The 19411-nt window shown below is 41.7% G+C and overlaps 2 protein-coding genes and 1 long non-coding RNA gene across 3 annotated transcripts; 1 reads left to right on the forward strand and 2 right to left on the reverse strand.

The window, feature by feature from the left end:
* LOC8065819 lies at positions 5623-9916 on the forward strand. The gene is made up of 6 exons (XM_002464392.2): positions 5623-6190; positions 6747-6964; positions 7062-7263; positions 7346-7431; positions 7758-7849; positions 9217-9916. The coding sequence occupies exons 1-6, from the start codon at positions 6092-6094 to the stop codon at positions 9480-9482; spliced, it is 963 nt and encodes a 320-aa protein (XP_002464437.1). The 5' UTR covers positions 5623-6091; the 3' UTR covers positions 9483-9916.
* LOC8067103 (WAT1-related protein At3g02690, chloroplastic) lies at positions 13197-16642 on the reverse strand. Its single transcript, XM_002466974.2, has 7 exons — positions 15951-16642; positions 15783-15830; positions 15540-15662; positions 14674-14823; positions 14001-14172; positions 13852-13912; positions 13197-13774 (listed from the first exon to the last, which is right to left on the reverse strand). The coding sequence occupies exons 1-7, from the start codon at positions 16533-16535 to the stop codon at positions 13666-13668; spliced, it is 1248 nt and encodes a 415-aa protein (XP_002467019.1). The 5' UTR covers positions 16536-16642; the 3' UTR covers positions 13197-13665.
* LOC110433809 lies at positions 17924-18852 on the reverse strand. Its single transcript, XR_002451145.1, has 3 exons — positions 18756-18852; positions 18471-18579; positions 17924-18363 (listed from the first exon to the last, which is right to left on the reverse strand). It is a non-coding gene; the product is annotated as an uncharacterized LOC110433809 (long non-coding RNA).

The following is a 19411-nucleotide window of genomic DNA, read 5'->3' on the forward strand; positions in this document are numbered from 1 at the left end:
AAAAAAAGAAGAATGATGCAGATGGCGACAGCTTGAAGACCTTGAACTTGGAAAGGTAGGCGCTTTCTCTCCGGCCACATTGGAATTCAGCTATTTGAACATGGTCCTCGCCAAACTTTTTTGTACCTTGAGCCATTGACATCTTTAACTGAAAATATGATTTTTTTTGGGTGAAATTTTACTCATACATTTGTCTAGAAAAGTAGTTTTAGTTAAAGAAATATATTGCAGCAATCTCAAGATGACTATTGTATTTTTAAGTTAAAATAACTATTGCAACAAGCTCTACTGAACATGATGATTATTGTATTATCTCAGTAAAATGTACTGGCCAAGTCTGCAACTTAAGAAAAGAGAATCACTAACCCAAATACTCTAGCCATATATATGCTCAAGTTGCTGATCTGTGGGTATCAAATATTTATATTATGACTGACGAAAAGGAATATATGCTTAAGCCATATCAAAATAAGAAGATTACCATTTTAAAATCTAAATAGTGATTTCCCAAACTCACAGATCAGTTTGTGCGCTCTACTATAAGGCCACCCAAACAAGGAGTGTCCGTACATGTCTAACGAAACGTCGACAGTGGATACTTACCATGCCCATGTTTGCATTACGAAGATGCCTCATTAGCATTCAGAAACGTTTGTCTTTCTCCACTATTGGCCGACACCATTAATCCCAATCCTTGAAGCAAAGCTTTCAGAGTTTCAGTTTCAGAGAAAAGGGGTCTCCAATGCCAATTGCCAACAGACATGGAGCAATGGAGGCCGCCGGCCGGGCACAAACATGCAGGGGCACGCGAATAAAGCCGCTCCTCCTCCTACCACACCAAAATTATTGTGGCTAGCATAATCTTTTTCATTAGCATACTTTAGCATATAGAGACGGTAGTACTAGTGGTAGAGACTACTCGTAGGAGGGAATATGGTTTCCAGGATCAAGGATCATCAAATGGTTCTTCCTGTCCAGTGATCCTGAAGATACCCTTGCTTTCTTCCAGTCACATCAGGCCACACTTGGAAGGAGAAGGAACCAACAGTGGGGGTGGGCCAGCAGAACCTTCTTGACTTCCACACAAAATATAGGACTGTTTAGTTTCCAAAAAAATTCAAAATTTTTCAAGATTTCTAATCATATCGAATCTTACGGCATATGCATGGAGCATTAAATATAGATAAAAGAAATAACTAATTCCACAGTTTGTCTGTACTTTGCGAGACGAATCTTTTGAGCCTAGTTACTCCATGATTGGACAATGTTTGTCAAATACAAACGAAAGTGTTACCGTGTCAAAATCCAAAAACTCTTTAAATCTAAACAAGCCCTAAACAAGACCACAGTGTATTTTCCCGGCTTCATTTTCGGATTTGGTACAGGCCTACAGCTACAGCCTACAGGGCTTGGAAATGGCTTCAGGTTCCAGCTTGGAAATGGCACTGGGATGGGCCAGCAGTGTGCCAACTGCCCAACTGCCAACCAGGGGTCCTCATCTGTCCACTTCCAGTAAACCAGTCTGATCCAGCAAAGAAATGCCATCGGATTTGTGGCCAAGACAGCTAATAGTTTTGGAGCTTTGGCGAAGGATAGCAACCTCCGTCAGCACGGACCAACTCAGCATGCCAAATGGCGGGTGCTGGGGAACACCGAACATGCTGCTGCTCTGCTTGCTTTGTACAGTAGCTGTAGTGAGAACTGAGGAGATTGTTTGAGCTTAGTGAGTCTTAGGGCGTCCCGAGCGGATCGCGACTTCACCAGCTGAGCTAGCACTAATAGAGAATAGAAAATAAGAGTCTCAACGCACCTGTTAACTGATCCAAGCACATCAGTTACTGTAAATCTTTTGAAAACCATATGAGATTCGCTTGAGCTTATCAGAGCCAACAATATTTTTTATCATAGCTTATCAACCAAACGAACAGGCGGAGAACAATTGCTAGCCTTATCTCTTCTCCACGTCGGATTCTGACATGTTTTCTAGCCTCCTACTCTCCTTTACGTCGGATTCTGACAATCAAATCGCTAGCTCAAATAGTCTTGTTGGGACGCTCTTAGAGCAAGTTTAATAATACAGCCTACTTGCTGGTTATAAGGTTTCTTGTAGCCTTCTTACAGCCCACTATACAACAATGAGCTATTCACTATTAATATATGGCCCACTTGTCTCTCTCACATAGTTTCTTGGTTCCTATGCCTAAGCTGGCTGTAAGGGCAGTCCCAATGGTGTATTTATAGTGGTTTCTATATCTATTAATTAGGCTGTAACATAAATGTTTTGCTGATGTGGCAAGTGAATTAATGAGGATAGAGAGGGCAAAAGAGAGAAACGGTTTCTCCACCACGAAACCGAGTCTTTCCTGGAATCGAGACGTGAAGAAATCGCCCAAATCCCGTTGGGGAGAAACCAGTCGAGTCTATGCGGATCCGCTGCGTCGCCGCCGCCGGCACACGCGCTCTCCACTCCAGTTTCCCGCGTGACTCTTTCCCCTCGCGTCAGTGCTCCTGCTGCCCATGGATCCACCTCTAACGCCGGTAATCCTGCCGTCCTGGCTGCAGCAGCATCTCCACCTCTTCCAAATCTTCAAGCCGCAGGCTTTCCTGCTTGTCATCTCCGATGGGCTCCAGTGAAAGATAAAGTTGTAGTGTCCAATAGATGGCGACAGTGCTCCAAATGATTGTATTTTTTCCCCAGATCAAGTGGTAGGATAAACTACTCCATGCTGCTGCTGCCATGTTCTCTATGTTAATATGACACATAATATTTTTATAGTGTACATTCAACAATACAAATCCTAGTGGTTCAGCCTTGTATTTTTTAAAGATTACTACACAATATTACCAGTGGCAACCTGATTGTTTTCTTTTCTTTCTAGCGTTTGGTTTGTTGATGTCTGTTCAAACATGAAAATGTGGCATCGTGTGTGCTGTAGATGTGCTGTAGAGAGCTGTTGCCACAATTGATCCATCTCATTTCAATGCATCATTTAATTTATCCTTTGAATAAATATTGCTATGAAAACAATGGGTTGGGGAGGATAGTTTCTATAGACATTAATTACCTTTGGATTCTACAACTAGAAATCATCCATTGGGACTGCCCTAAGGTTACAGCCTGCTTCTCCTCTCTCTCCTCCCTTCTCTCCTCCACCTCAGCATTTAGCCAGCTTACAGCCCACTATAATACTTGCTCTTAGGGCTCTCCCAATGCAAGACTGTATCACATAGTCCAAGACAATTAATTACATATTATTTATGTTATTTTGTTGATGTGTCAGCATATTTATTGAAGAGAGAGGTAGAAAAAAATAAGACTCCAAGTCTTATTTAGACTCTAAGTTTACATTGTTCTAGGTAATAAATAACATTAGACTCTATGATAAAGTCTGCATTGTGAGTGCCCTTAGGATCTTGTTTGTTTGGCTGATAAGCCATGACAGAAAGTGATGTTGGCTGATTTATTGCGAGAGAAAAATACTGCTGAAGAGTTGGCAGATTGGGCTGATAAGTCCAAACAAATTAGACGATGAACTGACTACTGAGCCATTCGTTCATATCAACGCATTTATAGCTACAGACGCCGATTATAAATGCAAATATCCTTTTGATAAATTCTACACCTACATGTGCGTCAAATCGATACCCAATCAAATCAATCAAGATGCATACTCATATCTCAGGATATCGTGTATTTATTAATATCCATCTCCTTCCCTGAAATGAAACAAACCTGCATGATTTCATCTGAAATGCAATTTTGCACACGCCTCTCATCAGTCTCTAGCAATTTTCTGTCTTGCTTGGACTACTCTTGACTCGTTAAAAGGGCGCATGTGGACCATGGCTGCTTGTAAACATAGTTTAAACCCAAAACACATCACCAAAGCAACAAAGGACCAGTTCACTTACAATCAGCATACAAAAGGGTCAAGGAAAATGGGAACCCATTGGCCGGTTAGTTGCAAAAAGGGCAAGCAACTTTTCAAAAATACGGATGGTTGCATCCTTGTATGGGGAGGCTTTGCAAAAAAGGCAAGAGAATGACGCAGGAGAAGTCCTGGCTTGCAAAACTGGACACATGGAGGCGGTGTGACAAAGGCACAAAAGCTGGAAGAATCATGCCAATTAACGGGCTATCGGATCCACACAAAATAGCATGCTTTTACGCGTATTATACTAAAGTATATATACGTGGATATTCGCCTGGGTGGGCTCCTTTCTTTGGATAGAGAGTGGGCCCAACAAGAGGGATGGCACGGTGACTTATTACGAGTTAAAGCTGGGAAGGAATATTTAACTGACATGACATTCATATAATCCCTCTTACTGCACCGTGACTTCTAAAATTTAGTCCTACATGTAGCGTGACTTCTAAAATTTACACTAAACGTAATGTATTCTATATATATAATAATTATGACTAAATTTGATAAAGTTTGGTAAAAAAGAAAACTATGATTTGAAAATAAACTTCTTAATTAAAATAATCCATGGGTATACACATGTTTTTTAAGTGTTCTCTTAAATTGTCTTATTTTTTTAGAATGTACTGTACTCCCTCTGTCCCTTTTTAATTGTCGCCGTTGGTGTGTGTGCCATAAATTTGACTCGATTTGTAGAAAATACGTGCAACATTTGTATCTTCAAATAAATTTATTAAAAAACTAGATTCAAAGATCTTTCTAATGATACTAATTATGTATTATAAATATTAATATGTTTTAATATATAATTGTCGGCAGTTGTTTTTTGGAAAGCATAAGCGACAATTAAAAAGGGACGGAGTGAGTATATCAAAGGGAGTAGGATTTTATGCTGCATGGTTTAACGGGCTATTGGGTTATATAGTTTCTTGGCCGGTGGAGGTTCTAGAGACAGAATGTCCCTTTCTTTTTTTAGATTGCTTGCGAATTTTGTGAGATATATATGTATGGCCAAGGGACGGTGTCTCTTTCTTTTTCGTTTGCTTGTGCATTTTGCCTAGCCACACGTTTTCCTTGTGAAAATGATTTGCCTCTTCTATACATCCACAAGTGCAAAGTTACACTCCTATACATATCGACCCAAATGCATAAGAGTGTCTTATGTGGTCACCATACTGACCATTCTTGAAAAAAGACAACAAGAGTCTCTTTTATAATTTTATACATAAGAAAGATGCGTTCACACAGACGACTACATATGCGCATCACATCAGCGGCACACTTGAATTATTATTCCTTAATTTCCTAAACACAATCGCATACCGTATCAACTTCTGGTTCCTGATACAATTAGGGAAACTCCTAAGCAAAAAATTTCCAAAAACATGCTCAAATCAAGCAAGGTAATTTTGTTTTGGGGAAACGACACTATTAATTTTTGAAACGGTTTTGTTATGGTTTGAATAAATGTGCACAGGATAAGAGAAAACCTGGAAAGAAATCATTTATGGACATTCCATGGTTACAAAGCCACAACTCATGTAGGTTTAATGACCTCCAGAAATAGTATATACTCCTATATACCGTAGCTTAAATAACACACTACCGAAACCGCGCAAGAAACCGTACCGGGTCTTTGGGCGGGCTACCGGGTCCAGCCCACGGGACTGGGCCTCTTCCTCTTCCTACGCGTACAACGTGACGTGGGGTGGATGAGATCGCGGGCGGCGTTGCGTTTGGTTTGGTTTGGTTTGGGAGTCCGACAAGGCAAAGCGAAGCGAGAAGAGGAGAAGGACACACAGCGAAGCAAAGCCAGAGCAAACCGAAGCCGGTTTCATATCGCCCCCCGCTGCTCCTCCTGTCCTGCCTTCCTCCTTCCGCAGCTCGAATAAAGTCCCCTCCTCTTCCGGTCTTCCTCCTCCGCGCTCCAATCTCCCCAGCGGCACGAGTTCGGGTTCTTGCAGAGTAGCACAGAGGAGGAGGAGGCGCAGAGTGCCGGAGGATTCGGTTGGTTGGATTCCCCTGCTGCGGCTGCCGGTTCGGTTTCTTCTTTGGTTTGCCGTGAGCGATTTGGTGCGCGGCGGATTGTTGTGGGGGGGGTGCGACTGCAGAGACGAGGGCCGTGTGGAGGGAGAGTCGAGGAGGAGGCAAGGGAAGGCGGGGACATGGGCGGGCAGTGGGTGGAGGAGGGGATGCCGCCGTCCAACCTGCAGTGCTTCTTGGACTGCACCACCCCCACCGTGGAGACGCACATTCTCCCCAAGGTGACGCAATTGCCCCCCGTTAACTTGTCGCCTTCGGTGTTCTTTCTGGTTTTCTGCCCGAGGCTTGCCATGGTCGCCGTCGATCTGCGGTGTCCTGGGAGTTTCGGATTTGTCATTTACTACTCCTTTTCTCTGCCTGCACCGCTTAGTGTGGTGGGAGTGGAAAAGATGGGATTTCTTTTACTCGTTTTATTTTATTACGCCTACTGATGCTTCGTTCTGCGTTTCTGACGGTTAATGCCCATGTCAAATTGCTGGTAACAGTACGCTAGTCCTCTTCTTTCTTTCTTTCTTTCTTTCTTTCTTTCTTTCTTAATTAATTATTTGGAGGATTGTTTGCACGACACCAAGTCTTACTGGCTGGAGAAATTTGAGATGCACGCTGCGGTGATTCCTGCCCTGCCATCTTGAATTCGGTTTCCTTCGTGCCAATTTCGCCTGCTCTTCAACTGTTCCATTAATGCTTCTTGGGTTGGGTGACGGATCATATGTAGGGCCGCTAGTTAGTGCTACTCTATTCCTATCTGAAAGTGATTCGCGGTTCGTTTTGATCCAGACGAATGGACGGTCGCCGACCGATGCCTGGCACCACGCTGAGATGGACAGCGTCGAGTACTTCAATCTTGCCGACCTCTGGGAGCAGTACTACGAGTGGAGCGCGTACGGCGCCGGAGCTACGGTGCAGCTCCCAGGAGGGGACAGAGTAGTTCAGTACTATGTTCCATACCTGTCAGGGATGCAGCTATACACCAACAAGGCCCTGACTGCATCCAGGTATGGGCGAGATCCTTGCTAGGGGGGAGAGATTTCGAGTTCATTCATTCATGGTGATTTTGAGCTGTAGGCCAATCCAATTCTCTGTTTGCTGCAGGAGCTTTGGTGAAGATAATGGCATGGATTTGTGGAGTGATGATGAGGACAACGAGAAGATGTCGAGATCCTGGAGTTCGACCTCTGATGAATCATTGTTCAACTGTGATGTGCTATGGTCCAATAGGAAGCGTCCAGGGCACCTGTACTTTGAGTTCTTTGAAGTAGGTTCACCTTATGGAAGGGTCCCGCTCATTGACAAGGTGAATTTCTATGGGCTTTGCTGTGACCTTATCTCCACTGTGGTATGGATCGCTTTTCTTACATGATCATTGCCCTTTCTAGGTGTATGAACTGTCCCAGGGCTTTCCTGGATTGACATCACTGAAGAGCGCTGACCTTTCGCCTGTTAGCTGGATGTCAGTTGCCTGGTATGATCAAATTTGCATCCACTGCTTATGTTCTTCTTAAAGAATAAAGAATAGTTTATGAAAATAGTTATATTATCTAGTAGTTTTGTAAACAAGATCATTCTTGTTTAGCTTTCCTCTTTGCAAATAGTTTTATAGGTTGACTGAAGCAGTTGCATACCGCACTAAACCTGTGCCTTATAACAGTTGGATGACAGATTTGAGTGCTTCGATGTTCTTTTGTTTAGTAACCATTATTTCTAGGTTCAGAAATCGATTCTTGGTTGATTTTCTTTTTAGTGATCATAGCGGTTAGCATTCTCATTCACGTCTGCTACTTTAACTAGGTACCCTATATACCACATTCCTTACCAGCGCAGCGTGAAGGATTTATCTGCTTGCTTCCTAACTTACCATACCATTTCGTCCTCGTTCCAAGGTATGCTTTCCTCCTTGTTTTGTTTCAAGGCATGTTTGTTGCACGTGAGAGTATCAGACACTAAACTCTACCATTTTGATAAATTCTTATGGCACAATATTTGATTACTCTATAGGCTTCTGTACGAATGCCGCACAGCCATTGTACAACCATTGAAATTGCTATCGACAAATCTTCATATTTTTTAGGGCCTTGAGAGTTGATTTCCCTCTTACGATGTTTAGGATATTTGTGTTGGCATATTGGTTGAAATTTCAAACTCGGTTGTACCTGGAAGAGCTTGACTATAGGATATAACGACAGCTCCTTTCCTCTAGTGCAGTATTCTAATAAACATCTAGTCTTCCAATACTTCTGTTCCGTTGTGAGTTAGAACTTATTTGCATATAAAACTTAGGGCTTAATGAGTGAAAAAGTTATTATTTGCTCAAGTTCAAATCACATGATATGCATTGCAACGTTATTATCATTCACAGGAAAGAGTATTTCTCATGTCTGTGTACCTTAGAAAAGATTTCCCTGAGCCATCGATATATTGCTTAATGTACACTAAGAAAGAGGAATGGCAATCTGGTGGCCTAGATCAGAAGAAAGGAATTTAAACTGTTGCTTTCTCATTCTTCTTGTAACTGGTTGGTTGAGTGGTCTTTAGTTTTCAAACAATGAACTGTATATTTGGAAAAGGCATAGCTGATGCTTCAGTTACGTTTCTATATCTTGAAAGATTCATATTATATAACTTAATGATTAATGATGTGCTTTATACTGCATACCAGTTGGTATGCCACACTATTCTTGAATCAATTGATGGCTTAGCTTACAAGAGTATGAGAGTTTCCTTCAAGGCTTTGTTCGGCTTGCTATTTTGCATCCAGTTTGTCAACGTTGGTTTCAAAAGGCTTCATGTCTTAGCTTTGAAGTGTATAGTTAAGGAAACCACTTAAACAAAAAGTTGGTGGCAGCAGTTCTTTGCTCAGTAAAGAGAAGGAAAGAGACTGCCTTGTCATGTTCCATGACTTTAGTATTTATTCTTAGACATGCAGTTGTTCCTTGAAGACTAAAAATACGTATGCTTATAACATGGAGGAAGAGTTGTTCAGAGACATATCTTTGGAGAAAACTTGCTTGGATTGCGATATGTGCAAAAGCACCTAGGTTCACCAGCTGTCTTTCCTAAGAAAATAAATAATGATATTAGAGTCCAAATCAAGCCAGATCTTTGAACTTGAGTACGCTTTGCATGTTAAGACATTGACTTTCCGGCAGTTATTTGATAATGCATCATATCCTTATATAATTGCAGCAGCACCAGTCATGACCATAGTACTGTTTTCAAACCTCAGTAACATGTGTTATGTTTCTTACAGATCACGGGCTTGAGACCATGACCAATGATTGTTGCCATCCAGTTGCCAACGGCAAACAAAATGGCCATATGGATAAAAAGAGCAACACTGTATCACTGCCTCCATTTGGCCTCGCAGCACACAAGATACAAGGTTCCCTCTGGACCAACCCCATAACAGGAGATCACAGAAAGATGGACGTCCTCTTCGGTGCGGCGGACTCCTGGTTGAAGCAGCTTGGAGTCCAGCACCATGACTTCAACTTCTTCATCACTCACCCCATGTGAACCACTGATCTGGAGTAGCTTGCAAAGAACCACATGGGTTCAGTTTGAAGCTACTAATATTACTTACACCACCATCAACAGTAGCGAAACGTTTACAGTACAGTGCGCTCGTAAAGTGAGTCTAACAATCGCAGGATAGATTTATACTTGAGTTTACTGCAGCGAATACCAAACATGTCGGCACTCAAAAAGGTTTTCTGTTTCTTGTTTCGTGGCAGAAGATGTAACTGATCTGTACAGAAGTTTTGCAACTAATTTGGTATCCAATGTGTGGTTGGATCCATATTGTAGCTGTTGCTTGTGAACTTTAGTGCCCCCGAGAATGTTAGTCCAGGATGAAACTGCTTACGCAGACTCCAGTTGGACCTAAATCTGTTGATGACAGTTTCATTCTCTTCTACAAGTAAGGCAGTTGTACGCACACGGTTTCATTCTGATCACTGTATTATTGAGTTGTGCTTCATATAGGGAAATCTAGAAGAGCAAGACAGCTGCATAACTTCGTGGGAAACCCAATATTAAATGGCATTCAGCATGACGAATATTACAGCGCTGGCTAATACTGTTTATAGTGCAAAGAAGCGAAATCCAACGAAACAAAAGAAATGCTAGTTTTTGTATGACTAATGTCGGGGTTTCCATTTTTAATTGATTGTAAGAATTTCTGTCAGTGCCTCGTTGGTCACCCTAAGAGCAGTGCCTGTGAAGCTGCAGTATGAAAAAAAGAGAGAGGCTCCGCTACAAGGGCCTTGTTTAGTTCACTCCAAAATTTAAAAACTTAAGATTTATCGTCACATAAATAATAAATTCTCGTGGCACATGCATGAAGCACTAAATATAAACGAAAATAAAAACTAATTGCACAATTTGTCTCTAATTTACGAGACGAATCTTTTGAGCCTAGTTAGTCTATAGTTGGACAATAATTATCAAATATAAACGAAAGTGCTACAGTGTCAAAATCCAAAAACTTTTCACAACTACACAAGGCCAAAGTTGAAAACGAATGAGTTACAGAAACAGACAGCATAATCTGTGATCTTTGCGAAGTTCTGCAGAAAATTACAATTACCAAATAGAAGTAGTACCTTTATACGTCCAAATGAGTTTTGATAATGCAGTTTAATCGACATAGACACGAGAGCACGAGGCCATAATCGTTTCAGTGCGACTCAGCATACTGTAAGGGCTTACTGTGAATTCAAATCAACAAAAAAAAATGATAAGTTTGAAACCAAAAAAATATGGACCATTTCTCAACTTTTCATGTCATCCTTGAACAAGGGCCATACTAATCTTGTTAACATTCCAATTTTATTAGATGTCTCTGAACAGACATTCGTGAAAGTTAATCTAACGTATGCCCTTGGATCCTCAAACTCATTTTTGAGAGGTGAACCTTAAAACATAGGTCCATCAGGGCCCTTATTCGGCTTGAAAAAATAGAAGGGCTATCAAATCAGGCCGCATCCTACCGTTTACCACATTATCTTGCCCGGTCAAGTAGATAAGGTACCTTCGTACGGTTAGGCCTCCGAAATGGGCAGATTGAGATTTGGGACACCCCGTCCTAGTTAGGGCATCATCAGAGCATCTCCAAGGGCTTTGCAAACAAACTTTGCATTGCTCTATTTGCAAAAAAGAGTAGAAAATACCTCTCCTATGGTTTTGCAAATAAGGTTTGCAATTTGGTTAACTTTGCAAATAGAGGTTGAGGCTTTGCATATATGCAAACCTTCCCACCACTTTGCATCTACAATTTTGGCCTTCCACGTCGGACTCTGTCCCCCCGCCCCCCACCCTGCGCGATTTTCTCTACGCCCGTCCGCCCTCCCTGCCGCGCGCGCCCGCCCTCCAGCTGCCGTGCGTGCCCGCCGTCCCTCCAGCTGCCGTAGGTGGATGGAGCCAAACTGACGCCAACGACGACGGTGACGAACGACGAATGTGGCCTGGGCTGGGCGGCGACTGGCGCGAAGACCTGGGCTGGGCGGCAACTGGCGCGGACCTGGCCTGGGCGGCGACTGGCACGCACGACGTACGTCAAAATGGCGCGAAGGGAAAAAAACGCGCGGGCGCGATCGGTGAAAAAAAAATCGAAGGTGGAGTCCATACTTTGGGTTTGCCAAATCTAAATGCAAAGTCCCTTGAAGTTTGACTATTTTTAGACTTTGCAAATGAGTTTGAGACTTTGCAAACAACACCAAATGCAAAATTCATTTGCAAAGTCCCTTGGAGATGCTCTCAGGAGAAAACTCCAACCCCAAAAACTTGTTATTGGGGAGATACAAAACATGTTTTGAAATTCTAAAAGTCTTCTTTCTAGCAGAATGAGAAAATTCAATCCATAATGATAAAAATAGTGAATTGGGGGAGAAGAAATCTCCCCTTTATTTGAGGGATGGAAGGATATGATTTGAGGGACTGAGAAATTTTTTTTTTTCATTGGGGTTAGGTTTGGGAAACTGCTGGAGCTACAAGACCTCTAAAATAATAGTTTTTTTTTCTCATTGGAGGTTAAAAAAGGAAGACTGCTGGAAATGCTCTTAAACGTTTTCCCTGGAGGTGAAGCTTTTGTTTTTGCCTCCACATGGAACAAATCAAGGTAGTGAAAGGCCAAGGTCGATCTTTATGGGTTCTTTGGCGAGGGTAAGTGGTTGGAAGAGACACGGCTCCGTTGGGAGCTCCTCAATAAAGAGTGTGATCTATGGAGGGTGAATCTGATCTTCGATAAACAAAACACATGTCTTCTTTGCTTGTTCTTGTTGTGTACGTTGACTTTTGTATGATTGGCCCCCATCTACTTGTTCTTATGTTTGTGGTTGTAGATTTTGGGAGGAATGAATTTACTGCATATCCAACAACCCTTGGTAACAAAGTAAAATTAATTAAATAGATGTAATCCCTCTCCATTTATGTTTTCCCGTTAGCTAGTCAGATCTCTGGTGGTCTAGACCACTCCTCCAGTCCTGTAATCCACTGCAAGTTCTATAAAATTCAGGAATTCCTATTGCCCCGCACATATAGGCGGCATCTCATGTCTCACAGAGGTGCCAAGGACAAGATAACATTGTGGGAAAGCTGAAAACTGAAATTCAGGTAGCACAACATGCTCCAAAGGATCTTACATGAAAATGGATGCAAATATGGGGGTCAAGAAAGTGAGAGAACTAAGTGTGGTTAAGCTACCAAAAAAAAAATTAACAAAGAACTAGTAATGGTGGATACCTTTTAGAGTGAATCATGAAAAATGCAAAGAACTTGTTATGTGGGATATCTTTCACATAGTTAAGACCAAACAAAAAATTGGCCCCTGAGATGTTAAACTCTTCTCAAGTTAAATTGCCTCTATTAATGGAAGTCAATGCAGGGGTTTCTATCAAGAGTACACAAATGCAAACTCTGACCAAGAGCTTGGAAGATGACAGCGAACCGATGGAATGAAATGGTGATGCTCCAAGAAGGTAATTGCAAATATTAGTGGATTGAACAATGGTGGATTTCAATGGGTTTTGCATTGAACTTTCTAAATTGCAGATATTGATGACCCATGAAATGTTACTAAGATTTGATTGATTACACTGTACTTATTTATGCAATCACAAAGTTCTTATTTCACTTTAGTAATGATGACACTTGCTACTTAGTATCACTTCAATACTGTGTGACACCACTTGCTTAAGAAATTCTCCACTGTCTACCTGATAGGATGTGGCATGACACACAAAAATTCTAGCATATATTTGAAAATGGAGCGAATTCATATATACAAATGAGCCTTCCTTCCAACTATTTCCATGCTCTGATCACTGCACAATGCTCCCTATCTGATAATGCATATCAACTACAATGTGGAAGCATCCTATAAATTATAATTTTTTTCTCAGCTCCACATAACAGAGAAAAAGGCTGCTGGCTAACCTAGAAGCATGCGATGACATAACCAGGAAATCTAATAGTAATGTCGAAGGAACTGATGGAACCTGTTTGGTTTTGTGTCACTTTATACTGCATTTTCATTGTAGACCTGAAACAGAGCACATCTCTCTCCAATCCGATAATTTGCCCGAGTCTTCCGATTGTCCTTAATCTTCAGATTCCTGAACCCAATAAGTGGGAATAGGTGCTGCATGCAGCACCCAACCACCCTTATGGGATAGAAACCACACAGGTATGTGATAGCCTCTTATTTCTCACCTATAATGCTTTTGTAGTTGACCATGTAGATGGCAACCAGTGTGAGAAGCGCACCACCAAGCTGTACTGGTGAGAAGGTCTCACCCAGGTAGAGGTACCTGAACAGCAAGGAGTCAAGATAACATTGTGTGAAAACTGAAAATCAGGTAGCACAACATCCTCATAAGGATCTTACCCGAAAACGGATGCAAACATGGGGGTCAAGAAAGTGAGAGAACTAAGTGTGGTTAAGCTACCTGAAAAAATGACAAAGAACTAGTTATGTGGGATACCTTTCAGAGTGAATCATGAAAATAGCATTGGACTAGTATGAAACAATCATACCCCTAGTAGCATTGTAGAAATATACACCGTAGCTGACAGCACTGCCAAATATAGATGTATAGCCAAGTGCTAATATGTCGCTCAATGTAAGATCTTGAATATGGCCACTCAGAGCAGGATCATGATTAAGAACAGATATAACAAGCAGAGGAAGCCCACCTATAATCATGTGCTGTCATAATGTTGATGTTAGTATTTAATAACGAGGCAATGGCAGATTTGATACTAATTGTGAGGACCATTAAAATCATTCCATAAAAGGGAGAAAATTTCAACAACATGCATTAAAGGTAACATCTTCATTCTGACAGAACATGGATCATTAAACAAATTGGGAGGCCTAGGTAGCTTTAAGAATATCAACAAATAAAAAATGCAATTCTGTTTTGCAATCTATGCATCTGCCTTCAATTACATGGGTCATATTATTGGAACTACATGAGTATGCAATAAGCTTTGCAATTATAATAGCAACAAATGCTATATACATTGCATTCTGTAGAATGAACTAACTAAATTAACAATTTCAGGAAACATGCAAAATCATTTGCCAAAAATAGACTACAAAAAGGCTAACTTGAAGCAACATAACCAATAGCATGGCAGAGCTTTGGCGCGTGTGACACAAACTAAGACATAACATGGACTGATTGTTCAGCTGTGGATAATATACCCATCCTGTTGCCATAATTGGATCCGAGTACTTTGACACCCAGCGGACCATGATAGTTCCAACTGCCATGCTTTGAGCTGAGAGGAACATCAACCATTCCCCACTTCCCCAGATTGTTGTGTCATTTCCTTCAATTGACAGTGCTGGAACCTAGTGAAATTTAAAAAAAAAAAATCAATGAAACGGGAGACAAAAAATCAGCTCCATCCCAAATTATAAGACGTTTGACTTTTTTTACCCTAAGTTTGACCACTTGTCTTATTCAAAAAATTTATGCAAACATAGTCAAATTTAAGTCATTCTTGAAGCACTTTTATTAATAAATCAAGCCACGACAAAAAAAAGATATTTTGCACAAATTTTTAAATAAGACGAGTGGTCAAATTTGGTGTTAAAAAAAGTCAAACATCTTATAATTTGGGATGGATTGAGTATAGTGCAAGGCATAATCCATAAATACAAGCAAATTATTTGTAAAAAGGGGCTTTACTTGGAATTCATGATCTGAATTCCATAGAGTTGAAAATGACCCTAAAACATTTTGAACATTTTACAGATGATATGTGATGTAAATATATATACTGACATAGAAACAGTGGAGAAGAATGTAGAACGTTTGCAGAAGACAATTGTTTTAAACACCAAATCAGTTAAGGTGTGGTCCAAAATATTGCAAAATAAAGAGCATATATATATGCATGAATTTTTGTCTTCAAATGTTGAAAATATGCACTTGAAGATGGAGAAAATATAGTATGAACAATTAAACTTTTGTCACTATAATCAATATTCAGTCTCAAAATTGCTAACATGTCTACCGCTACTGCATATGAAAAGTTTGAACTCAGCATCAGCAGAAGGCAAACCTCTAGAAGCAAGAGCCCCACGACACCCAGCACGAGCCCTCCAACTCCTACGGCGCCAATCGACTCTCCAAAGAGCAGTGACGCAAGGATAGCAACCGTCAATGGCTGCGAGTCAATGATGACCTGGAATGGAGAATTGAGCTTCGTAAGTGCTACCAGCTCACCGGGCCAAGACGACAAGGCAAATGCTTGCCTGCTGATGATGAGCTAAAGAACAGCGCGGGAGTTTGGATTTCGCCTTACACTCCCGAGCCCAGCCGACGTCTTCTGCAATCCCTCCGCGAGAAAGCCCTGCAAAATCAACAGCAAGATCAAACACCGCGCTTTTGATTCCGAGAATCACAGACACACTCGAGGCACAGACGCTAAAAGCTCACTCCTCGAGCTGTCAACATGGCCACGAGTATGCACCTGGAAGCAGGCGGCGTCGATGAGTCCGAACGCGGCGATGGCGAGCCAGGCCTCCCAGCCGGCGGGCTGCTTCCTGCCGCGCGCGGCGGCGAAGGCGACGAGCAGCGCGCCCGCCGGGAGCAGGCGCAGCGCGGCGACGAAGAAGGGGCCCGTGCGGGGGATGACCCCCTTCATGGCGACCATAGCCGTGCCCCAGAAGAAGAAGGGCGACACCAGGGATGCCCACTCCCAGAGGAGGGAAGCCGAGACCGCCGCCGCGTCGCCCTCGCTCTTCTTCCCATCGTCCTTGGACGCGCCTGGGGCGGCTGGGGAGCGCGCGGGGAGGAGGGGACTAGCGGCGTCTTTGGCGCCGGCGTCGATTAAGCACTCGACATCCGAGCCAGTGCCGACGCAGTCGAGCGAGTCGGCCGGGGCGGGCGCGGCGGGAGGAGAGGATTCGCGGCGCGCGCGCACGGCCGCAGGGCGGCGGGCAGGGGCGAGGGCGTAGAGCCTGCGGGTGGGGGCGGGACGCGAAAGGCGGGGAGGAGAAGGGAGTGGGACGAGTAGGAGGAGGTGGGCGGACGCGGGGCGCGCGGCGGCGAGCATCGTTGCCGGAGGCGGGACCGCGCGGGAGGCCTCGAGTGCGGGTCCGGACGCGGGAGGCCGCGAGCTTTTCCTGAGCGGGGCGAGGTGGAGACAGGGCCACGTGTCACATTTTTTTTCCTTCGGTCCGCCGTCTGCCCGCAATCCTGAGAAACTCTGCTCGCGTGTGTCCGCTTCCTCTGTATAGCAATATTGCACATGTCGATTCTTAAGGAATTATTTATTTTTCTCAATTTAGTTAACTTTATTTATGTATAGAAATAATCATAATAAATTTATATTTTAAAATAAGTTTATTAACAAAAAGTATGTCATGATGAATTTGCTGATACTATTTACTTTGTATTATAAATATAAGTTTTTTATATAATTTATCAAACTTTAAAGCCTTTGTTTTTAAAAAAATCGAGATGACTAGTTATTCTTAGATCGAGAGGGTAACTTTTAAGAACTTTCAGACTGTTTGGCTGATATTCTAAGCAATGTTGCATCACAGCTGATGTCCTTTCTATTGCAAAACACTATAATAATTTATCAGCCAAACAGATATTTCCTGCCTATATGACATGTGTACATATTAGCACATCGAAGAGAGCAGCATCTAAATCTGAAATCTCTGTGACCAGCAGCTACTTCTTTACTAATGCTCCCTAACAGGTTAGGCAAATCCAAACTACATTAGGTGACATCTAGATTATTCCCTTGTAGATGTTGTAGCTCACAGAAATTCAGGTGGTTTTGGTGCCAACATTATGTATATATGTTTAATAAACGAATAAAAAATATTACCACGCTTGCATAACCAAACATTCTCAATGGTGTTAGTATTAAGGGCAAACATTTGCTATGTGCACAAGATGGAAAAGGAGCAGGAAGGGGAAAAAAAGAGAGGCCATGACAGTTTTTCAGTTACGGCGTGGAGAGGATGTGGATGACGCAAGCAATGTCTGTGGAGAATGGAGGTCCAAGAGAAGATTAGTAATTGTTTTTGTTGTGTTCTTTTAAAGACGTAAGTGTTAATATAAATATATTTACGCTATTTAATGCATGAGCAGTGTTTATGATATAACTCTTATAAAGCTAAACCATACTAGATGAATTCTCTCTTCATGCAAGGTGTCAACATCATTCTTCACTAAGTGACCCACTAAATATTCTATCTCTTCATACAAGATGTCTATATCATTCTCCACTAAGTCCATATCATCCCATATTAATTACAATAAAATACATGCAAGTCGAATTTCTATATATACATACATAATAGACTGAATACCATATAGTAATGTTATGTATATAATGATTTACTTTTAAAAAATTTCCGCAGCAACGCGCGGGGAATTCACCTAGTTTTTCATATTTGTCACTACGTGTGTCTTATGGATATCCTGGATACACATATAACAAGTGTTTATTCTTCTTTGGAAAACTGGATGCTAACACATATATTGTGCATCTTACATTGTTATTCAGTACTAAAAGTTGTAAGATCATCATGCACCTCTAACTAAAGTAGAATTCGTTAATGTGCGCGAAGACCTCCCTATCATCATTGTTTGATTCAATTGTTGTGGGGGGCAATGAGGGTTGCACGCGGGGCAATTGGCTTGACACTCCTTCCTTGTGCTGTGACACTTTTGGTCCCCGTTATCACAACAGTAGCAGGGGTGATGATCCTCATCGCAGTCATACCTCACACAAAATTCTATAGTCAACTTTTTCTCTCCTACCGATGTGTTTTGGACTATAACTGCACTTGAGCTTGTGTCCATAGATATAAGACTATTTTTGTAACTCGTTGCGTCTCCTGCCTTGAGTAGCTCAGGACAACCTATTTGAAAAATTATTTTTATTATTAGTAGATAATATCCAATATATATCCATCATGAATTTTATATAAATATAAGGGTTTAACACAAGAAGGTCAAGTATACTTACCAGGCAATGTCAGTCGTCCGAAAATCACAATTAGCAAGATGGGCATCGCATGCACAAGGCCTTCATCGCTACTCCTCATATTGGATCCCCTGAATTGACTGAAGTGTACCTGAGGTATGAGGAAGGATCAATATGGAATGTAACAAATACTTGAATATTTATATAAATAATAAGAACAAAGGGAATGGCTCTCATATATATGTGCATCATCTATATCTAATATATATATATATATATATATATATATATATATATATATATATACACACACACACACACACATACCTAATATTAAAGTGCGAAAGTTTCTCCTAAGTTTGTGTCCTTCAACACATCTCAACGCACCTCGCTCTCCACCACCGTCCGCATCTCACTCCTCTTGTCCACACGTTTCTAACCCAAATACAATACAACACCATGTTTTCAATCTAGAGCCAACAAAATCCAAATCTAACATGGGACAAGTTACACATGTGTACCATGGTACGGGTCCGATTTAATATATATATTCAAAAAATTGACATGGTCATTGCATAAATCTTCAAGCGGCAACTCATCTAGATACCATACAATAAACTGTAGATCAACGTGCAACCATGTTTGTTAAGCCGAAGTTCGCTTGTGAGTTCCATAATGAAAAGGAAGGTAGGGGGATACTATATGGAGCATGTAAAAACACGTTTAATCCATAAAAAAAATGTTCTATTGTAGAAAACAATTTTCAATCATTTGCTCTGGTTCCAAACTCCACAAAAAGATAAGACGGCATCATGACAATAATAACAGCATGGGGTTGGAGTCCTCGGATGGAGATCGATGAATCCCCATTGCACTAGAGGAGGGGGAATCTGGCAACTCGATATTTCAAATGCACAAATAAGATTGAAGAAAAAAAAAACTCTATTACCTCAGATGAACTCCTACTCCTATCCAGGGGCGAT

This window comes from Sorghum bicolor, chromosome 1, assembly GCF_000003195.3.
Source record: "Sorghum bicolor cultivar BTx623 chromosome 1, Sorghum_bicolor_NCBIv3, whole genome shotgun sequence".
Taxonomy (NCBI): Eukaryota; Viridiplantae; Streptophyta; class Magnoliopsida; order Poales; family Poaceae; genus Sorghum; species Sorghum bicolor.

Bases quoted from the DNA above. Each gene is read 5' to 3' on its own strand.
- LOC8067103 (XM_002466974.2), bottom strand. From the start codon at position 16,535: ATGCTCGCCGCCGCGCGCCCCGCGTCCGCCCACCTCCTCCTACTCGTC. The intron at 15,663-15,782 runs GTAAGGCGAAAT...TCTCCATTCCAG, and splicing joins CGTCGGCTGGGCTCGGGAGT to GTCATCATTGACTCGCAGCC. The intron at 13,913-14,000 runs GTATGATTGTTT...TCATTTTTTCAG, and splicing joins TTTCTACAATGCTACTAGGG to GTAGCTTAACCACACTTAGT.
- LOC8065819 (XM_002464392.2), top strand. From the start codon at position 6,092: ATGGGCGGGCAGTGGGTGGAGGAGGGGATGCCGCCGTCCAACCTGCAG. The intron at 7,264-7,345 runs GTGAATTTCTAT...TGCCCTTTCTAG, and splicing joins GGGTCCCGCTCATTGACAAG to GTGTATGAACTGTCCCAGGG. The intron at 7,850-9,216 runs GTATGCTTTCCT...TGTTTCTTACAG, and splicing joins CATTTCGTCCTCGTTCCAAG to ATCACGGGCTTGAGACCATG.